This window comes from Polyodon spathula, chromosome 9 (genome assembly GCF_017654505.1).
Source record: "Polyodon spathula isolate WHYD16114869_AA chromosome 9, ASM1765450v1, whole genome shotgun sequence".
NCBI lineage: Eukaryota > Metazoa > Chordata > Actinopteri > Acipenseriformes > Polyodontidae > Polyodon > Polyodon spathula.
Window position 1 is genome coordinate 15,855,428 of NC_054542.1, and position 22,044 is coordinate 15,877,471.

Below are 22,044 nucleotides of genomic sequence, written 5' to 3' on the forward strand. Positions count from 1 at the left end.
CAACATCGATAATGGATAATTGCAAAGCATATGACACGGTTTATTTAGATTTCCAGAAAGTTTTTGACAAAGTCCCGCACAAAAGATGAATTCTCAAACTGAACGCAGTTGGGATTCAAAGAAACACATGTACATGGATTAGGGAGTGGTTAACATGCAGAAAACAGAAAGTACTGATTAGAGGAGAAACCTCAGAATGGAGTGTAGTAACCAGTGGAGCACCACAGGGATCAGTATTAGGTCCTCTGCTATTCCTAATCTACAATAATGATTTAGATTCTGGTATAGCAAGCAAACTTGTTAAATTTGTAGACGACACAAAAGTAGGAGGAGTGGCAAACACTGTTGCAGCAGCAAAGGTCATTCAAAATGATCTAGGCAAGATTCAGAACTGGGCAGACACATGGCAAATGACATTTAATAGAGAAAAGTGTAAGGTACTGCATGCAGGAAATAAAAATGTGCATTATAAATATCATATGGGAGATACTGAAATTGGAGAAGGAATCTATGAAAAAGACCTAGGAGTTTTTGTTGACTCAGAAATGTCTTCATCTAGACAATGTGGGGAAGCTATAAAAAAAGGCCAACAAGATGCTCGGATACATTGTGAAAAGTGTTGAATTTAAATCAAGGGAAGTCATCTTGAATATTGTGTTCAGTTCTGGTCACCTCGCTATAAAAAAGCGACCAGAATTATTCCGGGTTTAAAAGGCATGTCATATGCAGACAGGCTAAAAGAACTGAATCTGTTCAGTCCTGAACAAAGAAGACTACGCGGCGACCTAATTCAAGCATTCAAAATACTAAAAGGTATTGACAATGTCGACCCAAGGGACTTTTTCGACCTGAAAAAAGAAAAAAGGACCAGGGGTCACAAATGGAGATTAGACAAAGGAGCATTCAGAACAGAAAATAGGAGGCACTTTTTTTGGACCCAACTCCCCAGTAATGTTGTTGAAGCTCACACCCTGAGATCCTTCAAGAAGTTGCTTGATGAGATTTTGGGATCAATAAGCTACTAACAACCAAACTAGCAAGATGGGCCGAATGGCCTCCTCTCGTTTGTAAACTTTCTTATGTTCTTATTCTGTCTGGAGACACGCCTCTTGCAAATAACACTAGAGTTAGGAAAGAAACAATTGAGAGGATTAATTATGCATTTATATTAAAAGGGGCGCTATTTAAATTACATTCGGGCAATACATAGCAGTCAACCTATCAGTGTTTCATATTTTATTCTGGTTATTATTATAATGCCAGTAAAACTCTAAACTTAATTTGTGGAGTACTGTACATAGGATTACTCTCTATGACATTGCTGGACTGTTACTAAACTGTTTCATATTTTTGTTGTCATTGCAAATGCCAGCAATAAGATAAACAGGTCTTTTCAAAACAGCTTTATTTGTAGACTGAACTACTGTGTTAGTGGAAGACTGTAAATATAATTCTCACAACTGTGCTGGACATTTGGTTTTCTGAACTATTGTAATATAAGTCTTAGGTTTTCCTGCTTTTTAATGCCAACAATGAGCCAAGTGATGTCTATAAACATTCTGATAGGTTTGAATAGGTTTGAATTATGTGTCTTCAGGTGCTTTACTTACTATTACAGAAACAATATTTACTAAATGTAAATATTTTAACTAGCAACATTATATTTATGTTCAAATGCCATATGGGGATGTGACAGTATAAAATTTTTACGGTATGGTAACTGTCAAAAATATACTACGTTCATTTTTTGTAAGTGCTATACATTGTACAATAAATCAAATTACAAAATGTACAGGGTTGTTTTAATAAATTTGCACACACTTAACATACATAATAGAATATTGAACATGTAAATAAATAAAAAATATGTTAATTCATTTACAGCAAGTTACTTTAAGAAGAAGGAAGTTTGCTAGTCAGTGTATACTGTCAACAGCAACATGACCGCATATTTATTTTATATGAAGATTACATTTTAAAATCAGCAGTGTATTAGGCAGTGTCACAAAGACGGCTGGAGTGGGGGACGTCAGACCAGAAACAGAAACCAGGAAATAAACAAAGAGAGGTGGAGTTTGGTGGAGCTGAGCGAATGTCTTGCTCAGCATTTAATAGTGCACAGACAGAAAATAAAAGGTTGCAAGATAAACAAAACACAGGACACGGCACTTTCGCCAAAACAAAAAGACAAACAAAACTGACTATACAAACAAAACACGGTGAGCAGATATTTTTAACTACTATTATTATTACTATTATTATTACCTCCATCTCCAATCCTGTTCTCCACTCAACGAACACACAATCCCGAGTGAAAAAATGCTGCTTTTATGCAGCTGTACCGAGACTCAATTGCTAATCAATCATTCAATTGGAGTCGCGGTACAACTGCACGTGAATTAATAAAGCAATTCCCCGTGCTCACATATCATTATATTTTACTTACACGTGAAGTGCTGTGCAATCATCGCGCCTAAATACAAATATACATTTTAAACACTCGTGTTACGCAGACCCGTCTATATCCCATGTACCAATGACTATACACCAACATTAACACACACAATACAACACAAAATACACACAGGGGCGGGCAGTTTGCCACATATACCCCCCCCTTGTGCAAAGCACACATGGCCTCAATGGCCACATCCCCCCTTAAAATCCCAAAAGTCTCGACCAAAGTCCTGGGCCAAGAACAGGGACTTTTAAGGGGTTGATGGGCGGCAATGTTGCCAGTAGCCAGGCAGCTACTGGCCAGCTGTCAGCAGACGTGCTGACAGTGGGCCGAATCTCTCCTCCCGCTGTACCACTGGCAGCAGAAATGCTGCCAACGGTGCGGCTGTCAGCAGATGTGCTGAAAGCTCCCAGGCTGACTCCATCAGCCGGGGCAATTCCGCAGCGAAAAGGCTGCTGGGGGTGGTGGTCTCCAGACTTCTTCCAAGATCTCCGGCAGCGAAACTGCTGCGGGGAGGAAGTAGTCTCCTGACCTCTCCCCCCTTCTCCATAGCTGGCAGCTCCCTCTAGGGTCTCAGGCCACACTGACCCCTGCGGCCAAGCAGAGCTGACGGCCACCCCTGGTAACGCAGTTCCGACGACCCCAGGCGAAGGCAGCAGCGGTCCCTCAGGAGGGGAGCACCTGACCATAGAGGTGGCAGCGGGAGCTCCACTTCTCCCTCGTACCCTGCAACCATCGTACCATCCTTCCCTCAGCCACCTATGTAAGGGCTGCTGAGGACCACCAGCATCCAGTCCTGGTCCTTCTGGTGAAGGGAGAGGCAGCTCCTGCTGGTGGCGGAGGCAGAGGCAGCTCCTGCTGCTCTGCTCCTGGCGGTGGAGGTACAGGCAGCTCCTGGAAGCGGTGGAACGTGTAGCCTCCTAGCGACGGAGGCGGGAGCGGCGTGTAGACTCCTGGCAACAGAGGTGGGAGCAACATGTAGTCTACCCTTGTTACAGGGGACTGGTGCGTCTCTCCCTCACTTGTAGGGGACTGGTGTGGCTCTCCCTTCACTTGCAGGGGACTGGTGTGGCTCTCCCTCACTTGCAGGGACTGGTGCGGCTCTCCCTCTTGCTCTGGGGGCGAAACCAGCAGACATTCTTCCCCTGCTGGTGGAGATGGGGACAGCAGGTATTCTTCCTCTGCTGGTGGAGGTCAAAACAGCAGGTATTCTTCCTCTGTTGGTGGAGATGTAAAAAGCTGTCCCTCGGGCTTTGGATTCCCGCAATCCACCCTTCTGGGCACTAGACGCTCACGGTCCCCCCCGTCTGGGCGCTGGACACTCACAGTCCTCTTCATCTGGGAGCTGGACGCACGGGCTCCTCCCCCTCTGTGTATTGCGTGGGGCATAGGGCCAACGCGTGCCCATATACCCCACAGCCGAGGCACAACTCCGCCGGAAGGTACTTGAAAAAGGCCTTCAAGCTGTCATCCCCGATCTCCTCTTGCTGTTGCAGCTTTCCTCTCCCCCTTCTTTTCCTGCTCCTTCTCCCCACCTTCTTCTCTTGGGCTGGTTCCTCCTCCTCTTCCTGGAAGGGGCAGACAACCACCGTGTGCCCGTACACCCCGCAGGCGAGACACCAGCCTTGGTCCTCCAGACTGCCGAGGAGCTCCTCTAGCTCAGTGCAGCAGTCTCTCCAGCCTTCCTTTTTTTAATTTTTTTTTTCAAAAAACACAAAAAAAAACACAGCAGTCTTTTTTTTTTCCCCCAAAAACTGCGGCTCCAGTTCTGGTCTCCAAATGGAGGCTGGGTTCAAATCCCACTCTAACACCACGTGTCACAAAGACGGCTGTAGTGGGTGACGCCAGACCAGAACCAGGAACCAACACAGAATAAACAGAGAGACGTGCAGTTTGGTGAAGCTGAGCGCTTGGTTGCGCTCAGCATTTAATTTTAATTTTAATTTTAATTTTTTAATTTAATTTAGAAAAAGGGGCATTCAGAACAGAAAATAGGAGACACTTTTTTACACAGAGAATTGAGGGTCTGGAATCAACTCCCCAGTAATGTTGTTGAAGCTGACACCCTGGGATCCTTCAAGAAGCTGCTTGATGAGATTTTGGGATCAATAGCTACTAACAACCAAACGAGCAAGATGGGCCGAATGGCCTCCTCTCGTTTGTAAACTTTCTTATGTTCTTATGTTCTTAATGATTCAACAAACAGAAAAACAAAAGGCTGCAAGACAAACAAAACACAGGACACGGCACTTTAGCCAAACAGAGACAAACAAAACGGATCAATCATTCAACTGGAGTCTCGGTACAGCTGCACGTGAATTAATAAAAGTGCAATTCCCTGTGCTCGCACATTATTACCTTTTACCTGCACGTGAAGTGCTGTGCAATCCTTAAATGCTTTTACTTGCACATGAAGTGCTGTACAATCCTTAAATGCTTTAACCTACACGTGAAGTGCTGTGCAATCCTTAGTGCCTAAATACAAATATACATTGTGCTCGTAACCCACATTACATCCAGTGTACATATGACTATACACCAACGTACAACACAGAAATACACACAGGGGCGGGCACTGTGTTAATGAGTTTGTCAGAGTGCTTTGCTTTGCTGGACAGCCACTGTTTATTGCAGAGAGGGGGGTATTGGTGACTTTGTGCGAAAGTACTGTCTGTAGTAAAACACTGCCTAACGCCGAATCTTAATCTAATCTTAATCATAAATATTTGACAGAAAATGGTGATGCTTTAGTTGTCAAATTTCTTTTATGATTTGAAGGTGAATAAACATGGCTTGTTTTGTGTTGAAGTCATGTTCATACCTTCTGTAGATACTATTTCGTCAGCACAGCGATTGCCCAAACATTCGCAAAGTACCAGCTAACTTGGGAAAATGTGGCTTCCACTTGCAGATTCTGCTTCATCATACATGCCAGGGCCATTGAACCTAATCAGAAACCAGAAATGCTCCTCATCATATTCCACATGTAAAGTTTTTTGCCCCAATTTTTACCGATGTTTCAATTAAAAACTATTTTGTTCCCATTTTATCCCTATTTTAATATATGTAAAATAATCTCTGAAAAATTCCCAGAATTTTTTTTTAAAGATAAAAACAGAAAATGCAGAAACACTACTGATAATGTACACCACCAATGAAATCAGAAGAACTCAACCTACATTTCAGTGGACTGCAAGGAGACTTCAATGCTTCAGAGTGGTGGTCAAGACAAGAACAAATTGCAGTTGAGGTGGCAAAATAGATAAACAAAAAGGAATGAAAGTTGAATTTAATAGAGGTATGGTTGTCTCGGCATCTTTCGGAATCAGGCAATACTCTTGTCTCGCTTGTCTGACACCTACCCCACTTAGGATATTCTTCACAGCTTCTACATTTCTAGTTGCACCCCAAAGTAGAGTGCAAACTGTTGACCCCATCTTATTACAGTACTCTGACTGCTGCTGAAGCTGGAACCTGGCCTCTCCTAGCTGGTCTCTGAAAACCTGCTTCTCCTGAAAAAAATGCAGGACATTTTCAATTACCACATTAGTAACAAATATGTGCTAGCAACTAGCACTGTCAACCCACATAGTCGAGCAACATATTTCTTTGTTTGAATTTGGCTGGAATATTATGTACACTTGTATAGCATTGTTCAAAAGTTTTGCATCACCCTATAGAATTAACAAATTTGGCTTCATAAAGTCAAAAGAAACCTGCTTAATAATGTATGTTAACATAATGAGCTACATGCCCCTTTGTAGTTTTCCATATACTTAACAATAAACTGAGAAATTAAAAAATTTGACATTTTGAAATCTACCATGAAATACTATACTACTATTCTGGCTTCCGGTACACTTTTGCAATATAATTTTATAGTTTATTTGATTACATGATGATAAATAAAACATAAAATGATCTAACTATGTATATATATATATATATATATATATATATATATATATATATATATATATATATATATATATATATATATAAATTATATATCACTGAATTCTAGGTGATTTGGGCCATAACTGTATACAGATACATAGGCATGTATAAGAATGTAAACAGAGACAGACACACACGCATATATACCTAAAATCGAACACTCTCGATAAGTTATGCTGAATGAAGACAATTTAAGAATGTAGCCACAAAATAAACAGTGTTAAAAGAAACTTGAACTCAATAATGTTACAGCATACAAGCTACTAGTAAGAATACATATGTATGCCTACGGGCAACGACTAGTGGCACAGAATCGAAAAATGTGACAACAAAAAAAATAATGAAATTAAATTATTTATGTTGAACTTTCACATAAATTAAAAAAAAATAGATGTGGTACAAGTTTTTTTATGTAGGTCCCTCCTTGTGGAATACAACCAAGTCTCTGCAGCATGCATGATTACCTCTCTTTCTCCATGGCATTCTGCCTTAGCCGCCTCTAGTCGAGACTGTAAATGGTCACAGTCGTGTTTCAGTTGCTCAATCATGTGGTTATTCATGTAAATTGCTGTAAAGGTAAAAGAGAGGGTTTGTTATGTTATAGGATTTAGAATTCAATGGCCTATGTATAGAATGAAAAAACGTGAATACTGCACACATACACATATTTACACATTTAAAAAAAAACCAAAAAAAAAACACAACTGAGTTAAAGTCAATTACTATGACCTAGGCAACATCCACCATAGATATAGCTAGACATGGGTATTTTTGTAATATAGGCTAATGAAATAGAAGGGCTTTTAAATTACTGAATAATTAAAAGGTTCATTCTACTGGACTTATGTAAAGCATGTATTTACAAATATTTAGTTTTAAAAGGAGTATTGTATTTTATTATATAGGCTGTGGTAAGGGTGACATGTGGATGATGTAAAGACCAGGAAATACAGTGGCTTGCGAAAGTATTGACCCCCCTTGGCATTTTTCCTATTTTGTTGCCTTACAACCTGGAATTAAAATTGATTTTTTGGGGGTTTGTATCATTTGATTTACACAACATGCCTACCACTTTGAAGATGCAAAATATTTTTTATTGTGAAACAAACAAGAAATAAGACAAAAAAACTGAAAACTTGAGCGTGCATAAGTATTCACCCCCCCCAAAGTCAATACTTTGTAGAGCCACCTTTTGCAGCAATTAAAGCTGCAAGTCTCTTGGGGTATGTATCTATAAGCTTGGCACATCTAGCCACTGGGATCTTTGCCCATTCTTCAAGGCAAAACTGCTCCAGCTCCTTCAAGTTGGATGGGTTCTGCTGGTGTACAGCAATCTTTAAGTCATACCACAGATTCTCCATTGGATTGAGGTCTGGGCTTTGACTAGGCCATTCCAAGACATTTAAATGTTTCCCCTTAAACCACTCGAGTGTTGCTTTAGCAGTATGCTTAGGGTCATTGTCCTGCTGGAAGGTGAACCTCCGTCCCAGTCTCAAATCTCTGGAAGACTGAAACAGGTTTCCCTCAAGAATTTCCCTGTATTTAGCGCCATCCATCATTCCTTCAATTCTGACCAGTTTCCCAGTCCCTGCCGATGAAAAACATCCCCACAGCATGATGCTGCCACCACCATGCTTCACTGTGGGGATGGTGTTCTCGGGGTGATGAGAGGTGTTGGGTTTGTGCCAGACGTAGCGTTTTCCTTGATGGCCAAAAAGCTCAATTTTAGTCTCATCTGACCAGAGTACCTTCTTCCATATGTTTGGAGAGTCTCCCACATGCCTTTTGGTGAACACCAAACATGTTTGCTTATTTTGTTCTTTAAGCAATGGCTTTTTTCTGGCCACTCTTCCGTAAAGCCCAGCTCTATGGAGTGTACGGCTTAAAGTGGTCCTATGGACAGATACTCCAATCTCCGCTGTGGAGCTTTGCAGCTCCTTCAGGGTTATCTTTGGTCTCTTTGTTGCCTCTCTGATTAATGCCCTCCTTGCCTGGTCTGTGAGTTTTGGTGGGCGGTTGGGAAGCCTATTGTTATTGTTTTTGTTATTGTTATTTTTTTTTTTTTCTTCCCAAAACTTTAAACTGCTGCTGCTTCGAAACTGCGTGACTGATCAGGTTCTGACTTGGCAGGTAACAAGCTGGCTACATTGGCTGTCAGATGCTGAAAAAATTGTGCTGCTGCGTCCCTGCAATTGGCACCATGACGGATTTTTTCGTTAAAACCTTTCGAAATCTTCCTGGGAACCGGTGAAGCGAGTGATCTGACACTTGGCATATATCATCAGCATCCAAACCCACATCAAGTTTGCTAAATTTTTATGTCAAAATGGCTGCCACAAATCTTATTGAAATGCGCCCTGAACAAGAATCTGCTGCTGTTTGAAAACCGTTTGACCAACAAACTCCAAACTTAGTAGTTATGGTCCTAGTAACAATGGGATACAAATGTGAAAAAGGTGAGGTTTTATAAAACAAGATGGCCACCAGTTATAAGTTTACATTTGAAATTCAAAACTGCCTCAGTTGACAAACGATTTATTTGACTAACTCAAAACTTAACACACATCATCCTTGTAGCAATACAACTGACTTTTAAGAAACTGGTGTTAAACCGAAATGGCAGTGTGCCGCATTTCTTCTTGAAACCTCCCGAAATGTTCTTCTTTGGCACCATTTAAGTGACTGATCTGACACTTGGCAGATATTATCACCATCCAAACCTGCTTGCAAAGCAGAAGCTGCTGTGATAGAAAACAGAAAGTGCTGATTAGAGGAAAAACCTCAGAATGGAGTGTGGTAACCAGCAGTGTACCACAGGGATCAGTATTAGGTCCTCTGCTATTCCTAATCTACATTAATGATTTAGATTCTGGTATAGTAAGCAAACTTGTTAAATTTGCAGACGACACAGAAATAGGAGGAGTGGCAAACACTGCTGCAGCAGCAAAGGTCATTCAAAATGATCTAGACAAGATTCAGAACTGGGCAAACGACATTTAATGTGTAAAGTGTAAGGTACTGCACGCAAGAAATAAAAATGTGCATTATAAATATCATATGGGAGATACCAAAATTAAAGAAGGAATCTATGAAAAAAACTAGCAGTTTTTGTTGACTCAGAAATGTCTTCATCTAGACAATGTGGGGAAGCTATAAAAAAGGTCAACAAGTGCTCGGATATATTGTGAAAAGTGTTGAATTTAAATCAAGGAAAGTAATGTTAAAACTGTACAATGCATTAGTAAGACCTCATCTTGAATATTGTGTTCAGTTCTGGTCACCTCACTACAAAAAAGATATTGCTGCTCTAGAAAGAGTGCAAAGAAGAGCGACCAGAATTATTCTGGGTTTAAAAGGCATGTCATATGTAGACAAGCTAAAAGAATTGAATCTATTCAGTCTTGAACAAAGAAGACTACGTGGCGACCTAATTCAAGCATTCAAAATTCTAAAAGGTATTGACAGTGTCGACCCAAGGGACTTTTTTGACCTGAAAAAAGAAACAAGAACAGGGGTCACAAATGGAGATTAGACAAAGGAGCATTCAGAACAGAATAGGAGGCACTTTTTTACACAGAGAATCGTGAGGGTCTGGAACCAACTCCCCAGTAATGTTGTTGAAGCTGACACCCTGGAATCCTTCAAGAAGCTGCTTGATTAGATCCTGGGATCAATAAGCTACTAACAACCAAACGAGCAAGATGCACCGAATGGCCTCCTCCTCGTTTGTAAACTTTCTTATGTTCTTATGATTGAACCATATTTTCTTTGGAAGCCTTTATAGTTGCTAGCAACTCTAGTTATATTTGTGTGTTTTGGCTTCAAAAGACTTCAAAATTATCAATATTGAAATACGTGCACGATTCGATATCCACTTTTCTTGCTTTTTGTATTTTTGTATTGGACAGACAATACTTCATCTGTCAGTTATGATAAGGTTTTCAGGAAATAATTTGCCCTCTAATTTTAACACCGAGAGTAAAATGTATCTTTAAGGGGTAAAATGCATTACCTTGAAGTCAGAGTATCTCAATAAATACTCTACAATCTTTAATGGTAATGGGGTAGGCATTAAAAAAGAGCCTTCCATTCTTTATCGGTTCAGCAGTGGGGTGTGTAGGACATATTCCCTGAATTTGATAATACATGAATGGGTATTAGAAATTTAACTGGATTTATTAATGAAACTGTGTGTCTTGAGAAATACGGCAAACTGCTGTGTCTTGAGAAATGGGCCTCTGGTTTGCAGACCTATACTATATGAACTATATGTCCTACTGATTAGAGGACTGGCACCTGAACTGGATTAGGCTGAGCGGACAGTTAAATTACATATAGATGATTCACACGTGCCACAACAATCGTTTTGATGCAAGGAAGACATAAACAAGCGATGACCCGGTGGAAAAGGGCATTAAAACATCAAAGGACTGGGAGTTTAAAGAGGCAAGATACACAAATGACCTCATGAAAGTAGCTAATCAGCAGAGTGAAAAATACTATTAAAATCAAAACGGAATTGAACATTTTGCGCTCCACATCAAATTCTGAACAAGGTGCTGTCACTCTGCTAAGCACAGCTGCAACTCTGCCTAAAAACAAATCCAGATGGGACTCTGCCTGAGAACGGACCCAAGACAAGGAAGCAAGCTGCAAGCGAGTCAGCTACCACAGGCAACGAGACGGAGGCCCGGCTGCAGGACTGCCATAAAACTTACAGCGACTTATCAGACAAACCAGACAGAGCGGACGGGCGCTGTTGTGGATCCTATACTGAGGACTGGAGACTTTGTTGCAACTGTTTGTTGATTCTATCAAGAATTGAAAGCTTTGTTGCCGAGTTTGATCCAAAAGTGGGATTGAAGACTGCTGAGAGTAGAGTTTTTACTAGACAGTTCAACGGATTGAGTTTCCAAACCAGCGGACCAAAAGTCTATGCTTCAAGGAACCGTTGAGTATAATGGAACTAAATTAACTAGAGTTGCTAGCAACTATAAAGGCTTCCAAAGAAAACATGGTTCAATCATCACAAATAATTGCTGATATAGCACTTGAAAGCAATGGATGAAACAAGCAGGGGTTCCCAAAGTGCGGCCCGCGGCCAAATGCTGCCCCCATGAGGATGTTTGGTGTGGCCCCCCAAAGCCCATTTTCAGAAAATGAAATAATATTCATAAAAACTTGCACATGTAATTTGGGGGAAAATTAATAATACACAGCAATCAAAGTTTATAAAAATTCCCTAACATACATTTTGTACATGTTTGGGATCAAATCTGAACCCTCTCAAGGCAATTTTATTAATTAAGTTGTACGGTCATTATATGTGCGCTGTCCCTTTAAAAAAAAAAATGGCGCCTATAGTGTATAGTAGATTTGCAGTGCTGAAGAAAAATAACGTGGAACCTCCTAAGAAAAGAAAAAACGCTTCTTTTCTTAAATTATTATTTTGTCGTCTCCTATCACTTTCCATAGGGAAAGATGTTCAAAGACGTGAAGGTACCATCCAACTAATGTTAGATTACTTTTGCAGTTTAAGTAGTTAGCTTCTGTAACAATGTTAACAGAGCAACTGCAAGAAACGTTACAGTTCAAGATACAGGCACTTATTCTGTTGTAGATTTTATTTTATTATTTTAAGAAAATGCTCTTTGTACAATATTTTTGTTTTGTTGTTCAACTTGGATCTTTTGTTAGGGAAAGTACTACTGTAGTAACAGTACCGGTTACCGTTTAAAATTGTTACTGTTGCATTTCTTTTTTTGAACAGTATTTCTGAATAAGACTACAGTTAGGCTACAGTACAGCAGCTATGTAATTGCATTGAAAGCGCCAATGTAATGGCAGATAATTTATAAATAACTAATGCTGCACTTTAAAATAGTAATGTGTGATTATTTCATTGATTTCAGAAAGAAAAAATAAATAAAAACATCAACGTAAAATACAGTAACGTCTGTGTCTTATTTCTGCACATTTACTATGGAAATAGCTCTAAATGTCCACACAATAATTTCTTTAATTTGAATTTTGCACATTTCAAACTATTTGTATGGTCCCCAGAGATTCGAATTAAGCAGAGTTAGCACTGTACATACATTCAGCTCTTAGTGAAGTGGTTCGTTAAGAACATAAGAACGTTTACAAACGAGGAGGCCATTCGTCCCATCTTGCTCGTTTGGTTGTTAGTAGCTTATTGATTCCAGAATCTCAACAAGCAGCTTCTTGAAGGACTCCAGGGTGTCAGCTTCAACAACATTACTGGGGAGTTAGTTCCAAACCCTCACGATTCTCTGTGTAAAAAAGTGCCTCCTATTTTCTGTTCTGAATGCCCCTTTGTCTAATCTCCATTTGTAACCCCTGGTCCTTGTTTCTATTTTCAGGTCAAAAGAGTCCTTTGGGTCATCATTGATAATACTTTTTAGAATTCTGAATGCTTGAATCAGGTCGCCGCGTAATTTTCTTTGTTCAAAACTGAACAGATTCACTTTTAGCCTGTCTGCCTATGACATGCCTTCTAAACCCAGAATAATTCTGGTCGCTCTTCTTTGCACTCTTTCTAGAGCAGCAATATCTTTTTTGTAGTGAGGTGACCAGAACTGAACACAATATTCAAGATGAGGTCTTACTAATGCATTGTACAGTTTTAACATTACTTTCCTTGATTTAAATTCAACACTTTTCACAATATATCCGAGCACTTGTTGACCTTTTTTATAGCTTCCCCACAATGTCTAGATGAAGACATTTCTGAGTCAACAAAAACTCCTAGGTCTTTTTCATAGATTCCTTCTTTAATTTTGGTATCTCCCATATGATATTTATAATGCACATTTTTATTTCTTGCGTGCAGTACCTTACACTTTACACATTAAATGTCGTTTGCCCAGTTCTGAATCTTGTCTAGATCATTTTGAATGACCTTTGCTGCTGCAACAGTGTTTGCCACTCCTCCTATTTCTGTGTCGTCTGCAAATTTAACAAGTTTGCTTACTATACCAGAATATAAATCATTAATGTAGATTAGGAATAGCAGAGGACCTAATACTGATCCCTTCAGACTCCACTGGTTACCTCACTCCGTTTTGAGGTTTCTCCTCTACAGTACTTTCTGTTTTCTACATGTTAACCTGTCCCTATTCCAAGTACACGTGTTTCCTTGAATACCAACTGCGTTCAGTTTGAGAATTAATGTTTTATGCTGGACTTTGTCAAAAGCTTTCTGGAAGTCTAAATAAACCATGTCATATGTTTTGCAATTATCCATTATCGATGTCGCATCCTCAAAAAAATCAAGCAGCCTTAGTTAGACACAATCTCCCCTTCCTAAAACCATGATGACTGTCTCCCAGGATACTGTTACCATATAGGTAATTTTCCATTTTGGATTTAATTATAGTTTGCATATAATAGAAGTCAGGCTTATTGGTCTGTAGTTACCAGGTTCAGTTTTGTTTCCCTTTCTGTGGATCGGTACTACGTTTGCAATTTTCCAGTCTGTCGGTACAACCCCTGTGTAAAGAGACTGTTGAATGATCTTGGTTAGCAGTTTGTAAATAACTTCTTTCATTTCTTTGAGTACTATTGGGAGGATCTCATCCGGCCCACGGGATTTGTTTATTTTAAGGGCTCCTAGTCCCTTTAACACTTCTGCCTCGGTTATGCTGAAGTTATCTAAAACTGGATAGGAACTGGCTGTCATGTGGGGCATGTTGTCCGTATCCTCCTTTGTGAAAAGTAAGCATTTAATACATTTTCTATTTTTTTTCTTCGTCTATGATTTTGCCATTTATCTCTTAGAAATTTAACTACCTCTTTGAATGTTCTCTTGCTGTTGTAATGTTGGAAAAACATTTTGGAATTGGTTTTAGTCCCCTTAGCAATGTTCATTTCTATTTCTCTCTTGGCCTTTCTAACTTCCTTTTTGACTTGCGTTTGCAGTTCTGTGTACTCTTTCTGTGTACTTTCTTTTTGGTCCCTTTTTAAAGCTCTGTAAAGTGCCTTTTTTCGCTGAATTTTTTTTTTTAATTGATCTATTAAACCATTTTGGAAATTTAGTTTTACATTTAGATTTGTCTACTAGGGATGTAATTGTTTTGCGCCTCTAGTACTACATTTTTGAAGAACAACCATCCTTTTTTTGTGGATGTTTTCTCTATTTTACTCCAATCTACTTCTGTTAGTCTCTGTTTCATACCTTCATAATTTGCTTTTCTAAAATTGTAAACCTTAGTTTTAGTCATTACTTTTGGGGTTTTAAAAAGCACTTCAAATGAGACCATGTTGTGGTCTGAGTTTGCCAGTGGTTCTCTGACCTCTGTTTTAGTTATTCTGTCTTCGTTATTTGAAAAGACTAAATAAAGACATGCCTCCCCTCTAGTCGGTGCCTTGACATATCATATTAGGAAGCTGTCATTTGTCATTTCCACCATTTCAATTTCGTCCGTCGTGCTCCCCGTCGGGTTTTCCCATTTCATATGGGGGGGAAGTTGAAATCCGTCATTAGTATGGCTTCTCCTTTTCTACACGCATTTCTAATGTCATTGTATAACAGATTATTTTGCTCGCCATCTGACGGTCTATAGCATGCTCCTATGATTTATACCCTTTGAATTTTGTCCGTTATTCTGACCCATATTGATTCGGCTTTATTTTCTTTGTCCAGGTTTAACACCTGGGCTTCAAGTCGGTTTCTTATGTATAGTGCTACCCCTCCACCTCTTCTGTCCTGCCTGTCTTTCCTATACAATGTATACCCACGAATATTATATTCATACCCATCACTCTCAGACAACCAAGTTTCTGTAACACCTATCACATCATAGTTACTTGTTAGTGCAGTAGCTTCAAGTTCTAAAATATTGTTTCTGATACTTCTAGTATTTAGATAAATACATTTAATGGTTGTCTTACCCGAGTTGTTGTTCTTGTTTTGATGCGGTCTCCCTTCTGTTTTTTGGTTGATTTCTCCCCCCTTCCTTTCTAGTTTAAATGCTTCTGAACCTGCTCGAGGATCTTTTCTCCGAGTAGACTAGTTCCCTTGTTATTTCAATGCAGTCCATCCCGTCTATACAAATAGTGCTTGTTGTAGAATGTGGTCCAATGATCAAGATAGGTGAAGCCTTCCCGTGTGCACCACGTCTTCAGACATGCGTTTAGATTAATTATTTCTAGCTGTCCATATGGTCCTTTGCACAGTGTCGGCAGTATCCCAGAAAATACCACAGTTTTGGTCTTGTCTTTTAATTTCCTTCCTAGCTCTCTGAATTTGTTCTGCAGGGATTTTGGTCTGTCTCTTTGGTCTCTCTGTTTGTACCAATGTGGACAACTATTACCGGGTCATCTCCTGTTCGTTCTAGGAGCCTGTCCACGTTCTCAGTGATGTGCGTGACAGAGGCTCGGAAGGCAGCACACTATTGTAGTAAGGGGGTCCAAAGTGCAAATTGAACTTGCTGTGTTTCTCTATATGGAGTCCCCAACAATCATGAACTCCCTTCTTTTTGCTGTCTGGCCACCACTGTCAATAGGGTCCTGGATGTTGTTCCTTTCATTCTCTTGATGTTGGTTTTGCTCATCCAAATTCTGAAGTGGCTCAAATTTGTTGGATGTTTTGATTTCTGGTGGTGGTGTTTGACAAAGTTTCTTTTTTTCCTTGCTTCTGCCTACCTGAACCCAGCTGTTCTGACCGTCTATCTCCCTGGTGGCTTTCAGTCTGTTAGTGGTGGTACAGACTTCTATGAATTGTGGGTGTGCCAGTTCCTCAAGATCCTGTTGCTGTCTCATTTCTTCCAGATCCATTTCTAGCACATTTACTAGTTTATGCAAGTCCTGGATCGTGCGGTACTTTACGCACACTTGGTTTAGCTCTGCTCGGTTTTCTCAGATTTCCCACATCATGCAGGTGTCACAGATTACTGGCTTTAAGACTATGTTAATTTTTCTATTTTTTGGAAATTTAGTTTCTTCTGCAGCTTTCAACCTGCTTCTAAACTGCTCTGCACTTTTCCACGCCTGTACTTCTCCCACGCTGTCGCTTCCACTCGCTGTCGCTGGGAAGACTGCCTCATTTATAGCTGTGTTGTTCTGTTGTCTCCTCCCTTCCCCGTGTCTCAAAACGGCGCTGAATTTGAATCAGCTGCTCTGAGTTCCAGCTTGTTTGTTATCAGAAAAACACGTCTTGAGGGTCTGATCGTGGAATGTTTGTCACTGTATCCTGTAGTTCTTAATTAGAAACGTTCCCTTGAGTCAACGATGAAAATCCTATCTGAAAGCGTTCACAAAATATCACAATTGTATTCTTAATGAGAAGTGTGTATAGAGCAGTTTAGCTGCATCATTTTTCTTTCTTAGCAACAGTGGCGCATATAATAAGGAAGAATACATTTACAAATATGAGCAAAATCCTTTAAAAACAGTCAAAGAGTACACCCATGTACTATGAATGTTCATTCTTTTAGTATAAATAAAAAAATTAAAAATGTTTCCCGTTATAAATCAAAATTTGTGCCTTTCTGCAGTACCAGTGAATATTTCAATTGCTCATGTGAAGTTAAAATGTTCAATCCCCATCTCTACATTCCACTGTAGAGACAGGTATGACAAGGGATATGTTTGAAAGTCTTGAAAACTGTGGGAAAATATCTGCAGTCTGTTGCCCATGCCTGACAAGTAAGTGTGAAGTTCAATCCGCCGTGGTTCTTGCAAGATTAAAGGGCAGAATTTAATTTCTTTGGTCGTCAGCATCTCTAACCGGCGGTAAGCCTTGGTCTCTGCAGTAAAAACACTAATCAGATGTTCCAAAGCTTCTTTTCCGTAGGCAAGTAGTTCCCCACCGCCAGTCGGAAATGCCACTGGGTTAAAAACAATATCGAAAGCATTGATCGTGTCAGAAGGCTGAAACCTGTTCTCAAGGTTTGATCTGAGTTCTTGAATAAATTCCAGTCTCGTGGCTTTGTAGTTGCTTATATTAGTCTGACCAGAGAACTTAAGTTTATGTCCCTTGAAGTGCTGGTCTCTGATCTTTCACTCAAAGTCTGCCTCTCTGTCATCGCTAGAGGTAAGTAAATCGATAAGCAAATCTAAAGCTGTCCTTACTGACGGTTTGATCAGGCCAAGGTTTACATTCTCCAGTTGAAAGACTTTACTGAGTCTGTCCATGATGAGCATCACGTCAAGTAACATGTATGTGGTTGTTACAAAGCTGTAGGTTGAGACTTGTTTATGTAAACCCTCTGCTGTCGCATTGGCCCGTGCATCTTCACATAACTGCTGTACAAGAGCAGGCCAATTTCTTTCTGTTCCTTCCACTGCTCTGCTAAGCGACACCCAACGCACGGAACATGGCTCTTTTAAACTCCTGAAGTCTCCTTCATCAAGAATTCGATTGAGTTCTTGGAGTCTTTCATAGCGGCAAGCAGAGTAACAATGTCAGGGGTTCACCTACAGTATCCACTTTTAAATCTAAGCTTAAAACCTATTTTAGCTTTCTGACCTTATATAAATTAAATAGGTTAAACTAAGTTAAAATGCACATACATATATGTCGACAAACACATACATAAACATACAAACACGCACATTATATATATATGTATTTTTTTTTAATGGAATTTTTTGTGCTTTGCTATCTTTCTTTTCTTTTGCAAAGGCGAGTGCTACACAGTGTGCTGTACAATGCACAGATGTCATTCGGGGATTCAGTTGTTTTAAATGAGTGCTAACCCCAGACACTGTCCCGGTCATCACAGCTGCTCCATCAGACCCAAAGCCGACAACTTTAACTATTGGGATATTACGCTGTTGTAGAACACACTTAATTGTACTGGTTATAGTTTCAGCAGTACCATCAGGCATGTCAAAATTACCAATAAGCCGAGAAGCAGCTTTGTCGTCTTTCATGTAGCGTATATAAAAAATCAATTTCTTTTTAATATTTATACTGACTGTTTCGTCAACCAAAATTCCAACAAAAGGACTTGCACTTACTTCCTGGATAATTTCTTCCCTTACACTCGGCTAAGGCTTGCTGCATGTTTGTCACAGATGAGTGGTGTCTATATAAATCATCAAGTATGAGGTTTGTATTTAAGCTCTGAAGTCGCATTATAGAAGAGAACTTCTCATTTGCTATTTCTTATTGCGCCATCCAACAGACTGTCCGCATGGTAATCAGACGGGATTCTGAGCTCTGTTTTTTATCTTCATCTACAAGCGTTTTCATTTTTTTTTTTTTTGCATTCCTATAACAGCATCACCATGTTTGTGCCTTTTAAGTGAAGCTTCTTGAAAATCTGTACATCTGCGTGTATATGTATTCTTCTGCACAGCTTTTTCACAAATGTGACAGGACATTTTGCCATCTCGATAAACAAGCCACAAGTATCTCTTCTCCCATTCAAAGCTATATGAACGGATTTTTCGCTTACGTTTTTCTGCATTATTGCCTGCTGCTTTGGTCACTGATGTATTCACACACTCTCCTGCAGAAGTAGAAGGCTGCTGATCTTTTTCATTAGATGCTGACTGCTTATAAAATAATCTCCCGATCGACATCTGCTTTGCCATTTTGACACACATTTACTAGTCCGACCGTCAAAAACGTCTGAAAAGCAATACAGTACTCAGGCTTAATGCTATCAGGATTGGAGTGTACTTGGTAAATGCTGTTTTAATTCTTTTCCATTAAAAAAAAAAAAAGTAGTATTTTTGTCTGCGTCCCGTGAAACATAAGACAAAATATTTTTCATTTAATTTACATCTAGGACACAGCATTTTACGTTAACGCGACCTGTTCTAACACATGCTATTTTATGTATTCGATTAGTCCAAATCAATATGCGTACTAAATATTTGATCAATGTACTAAATAACACGTTTTTCACCCGGATGGCCTTCCATAGACAGCAGCACAACCCAATGTGTTGCCACTCTCCTAAAGCTTCAGCTTTTCTCATTACCCTTCTCACATAGGTTTTGTTTTCATACATCACTACAACGAGGGGTGAGTTATCGATATGGTGAGATTACTGTAAAATATGTTTAAATGGCTATGAGGTTGTTGTTTTTTTAAAGCTTTCAATTGTGTTTCTAGAAATGGATAATGTTCGTTTTCCTAACAATACCATAATGTTTAAAAATGAATTGTAAAACTGATTAAGCGGTGTGTTGTTCAAAAAGTTCATTAGGAGATCAATTATTAAAGCAATGTGTACTATTGCAATTGTGAAATACAAATGTTGTTTGTTGCATATTTTAATTTTTGTTTAGTTCACCTGTCTTCTGTGATCACTTGCCCTTTTAAATTTTAACATCAACACGAGATCCACTGACAACCAAAATTCTGCATGGTCTGAAAGTGCGTGAACAGTGCCAGTGCCACCACTTTGCCCAATGTGCATAAACGCAACATTACCTTGAAGTCACAAGTACTTCCAATAAACACAGTACATAATGCTAACTTATGGGGTATGCATTAACTATACCCTTACATTTTAGAAACATTAATTTGAACTAGTGCACAAAAACTTGGTCTTATTTAGTCATCATTTAGTCCTGTCTTGGTGTAGTTAGTTGCTGCGTTCACCGAGTCTCCTCCCATTAGTACTAGTCTGTTATAATTATTTTGTTTTCTGTACATCTCCCTTTCCAAGTCAACTTGGAAATCAATGAAGTACATGAAGCTTGATAACATGCACTCAAGCTGTGCAGCAAAATTGCTATGCATATTCTTTATCCATTAAATTTACATACCATGTGTAATTCATAGTTTTTCGACAAGTAAAACACCCAGTATGCAGCTTAGCTGGAGCACTGGTCTTAGGGCAACCATTTCACACTGCATGTACCAAAAACACTGGTGCACAGTTGTATGATTATTTTAAAGTCTGAATACTGGTTGATCAATTAGCTATGGGAATCAGTTATATGGGATGAATTAGCTATTAATAACCAGATAATCATTGATGGACCAAGTGGCCTCCTGTAGTCAGTAAGTTTTGTTGTTGTTACACACTGAGGCCTTCCTTTGAAAATGAAGAATGTTCTGCCTGACAGCTGTGTAAACCTGTATACAGATTCTGAAAAGGAAAAATGTTCACATCAAAATAGCTACAGGTAGCTGAACATTCCCAGAGAACGGGGATAATCCAGTTTAAATGTAATTAAACACATCAAGGGGAAAAAAACTCACTTGATTCTGCAGAACTCAGTTTGAGAAGACTTTCAAACAAATTACCGCTCAATATCCTAGGTAATAAATCTCGAACTTGCATTACTTCTGTAGTTAACCTCTCCAAATCTCTCTTCCGTACTTTAACAAATTCCTCTTTGCTACCAGAATCCTGAAAAAATAATAAAACACAATCAGGGAAAATAGACAATTTATAAAAGTAGTAATCACATTAAGATTGCAAGTTCTTCAACAGTGTTCAGTTTCCTTCATTTGTCATTGATAACATTTTTTATTGTTTTTAAGGGTGGCCCAAAGTAGGCCCTACTTCTAAAAAAGACATGTGTCAATCATTTACCCCCAGATTCGACAGTTCCCAATAAAGAATATACAAACCAAGTGCTCTCCAGATGTAAAAGTGACACAGACAGACAAGTAGTGCCTCTCCATATACCCTCACATTTTGATACTCTTATAAACTGAATGTCCTTTTCCAGTTTCATCCAGATAGGTGTAAAAATGTTAAGTGTGACATACAGAGAGACAGCTGAACAAACACTATCCATATACCTACAGATTATGATAACGTAGTAAAAAAAATAAAAAAAACCCTGAAGAAAGTTTCACTAGAATTGCACAGTCCAGGTTTTTGTTTAACAAAGAAATATTTTGTTTTAAATTAGTATGGATTTCAAGTGTACAGGACTCCCAGCTAGGCTTTACAAATCAATTACACAAAAATGATAGCACATGCATGACTAAACTGTGACATAATTGCTTTTGGGATGAAGGAACTTCAAGGAAAAATCAAGTATCTTAAACGTATTTAAATGACTCGAGTAAACAATTTTAATTTATCGGTAAAATCCATTTGGATCTCTTGTTTGAAAAACACCACACGCATACTTTATGCTGTACAACAAAATCATGAACACCAATGAGGCAATATTTTATGCCTCTATAATAGGTCCCAAACAGGACCTTAAAACAAATTATCTGGAAGTCAATGTAAGGAAGCCAAGACTAGGCTAATGTGCATTGGACATAAAACGAACATTTAAAACTATTTAAAGTAAATCTTGAGCACTGCATATGACACATCGTTAGTAACTTAGCTAGCCAGTTTACAAATTCAGGCTTTGAGTCATGTAAGTTTAGTTCATTCAACAAAAGGGAACGAAACGTAAGCAACATTTTACAGTAGTTCGTTAATAAATTATAATTTATGAAAATTGTTCATTTTGCTACACCAGCAAAAAATATAACACCTTGTCACACAGTCAGAATACCGACTCACTTCGTATCATCACCACAGGCTTAAAAACGATGTTGCTGTGTCAGTTGATTGATAATTTTTGCTGGACCCGAATGTCATCTTACATTGTTTAGTTCGATATCAAGCTTTACTGCCAAATGAATCCGTTTTTATATATATATATATATATATATATATATATATATA

The 22,044-nt window shown here is 39.0% G+C and overlaps 1 protein-coding gene across 1 annotated transcript in view; it reads right to left on the minus strand.

Moving 5' to 3' along the window:
- The window catches only part of LOC121321046 (heat shock transcription factor 2 binding protein), an 85,574-nt gene that overhangs the window by 59,399 nt on the left and 4,131 nt on the right, over nt 1-22,044 (minus strand). Inside the window, exons 2-3 of the mRNA XM_041259958.1 lie at nt 6,880-6,983; nt 5,821-5,970 (exon numbers count right to left, since the gene is read on the minus strand). Of these exons, the coding sequence (XP_041115892.1) occupies nt 5,821-5,970; nt 6,880-6,983 (254 nt within the window). The remainder of the gene's footprint in view (nt 1-5,820; nt 5,971-6,879; nt 6,984-22,044) is intronic.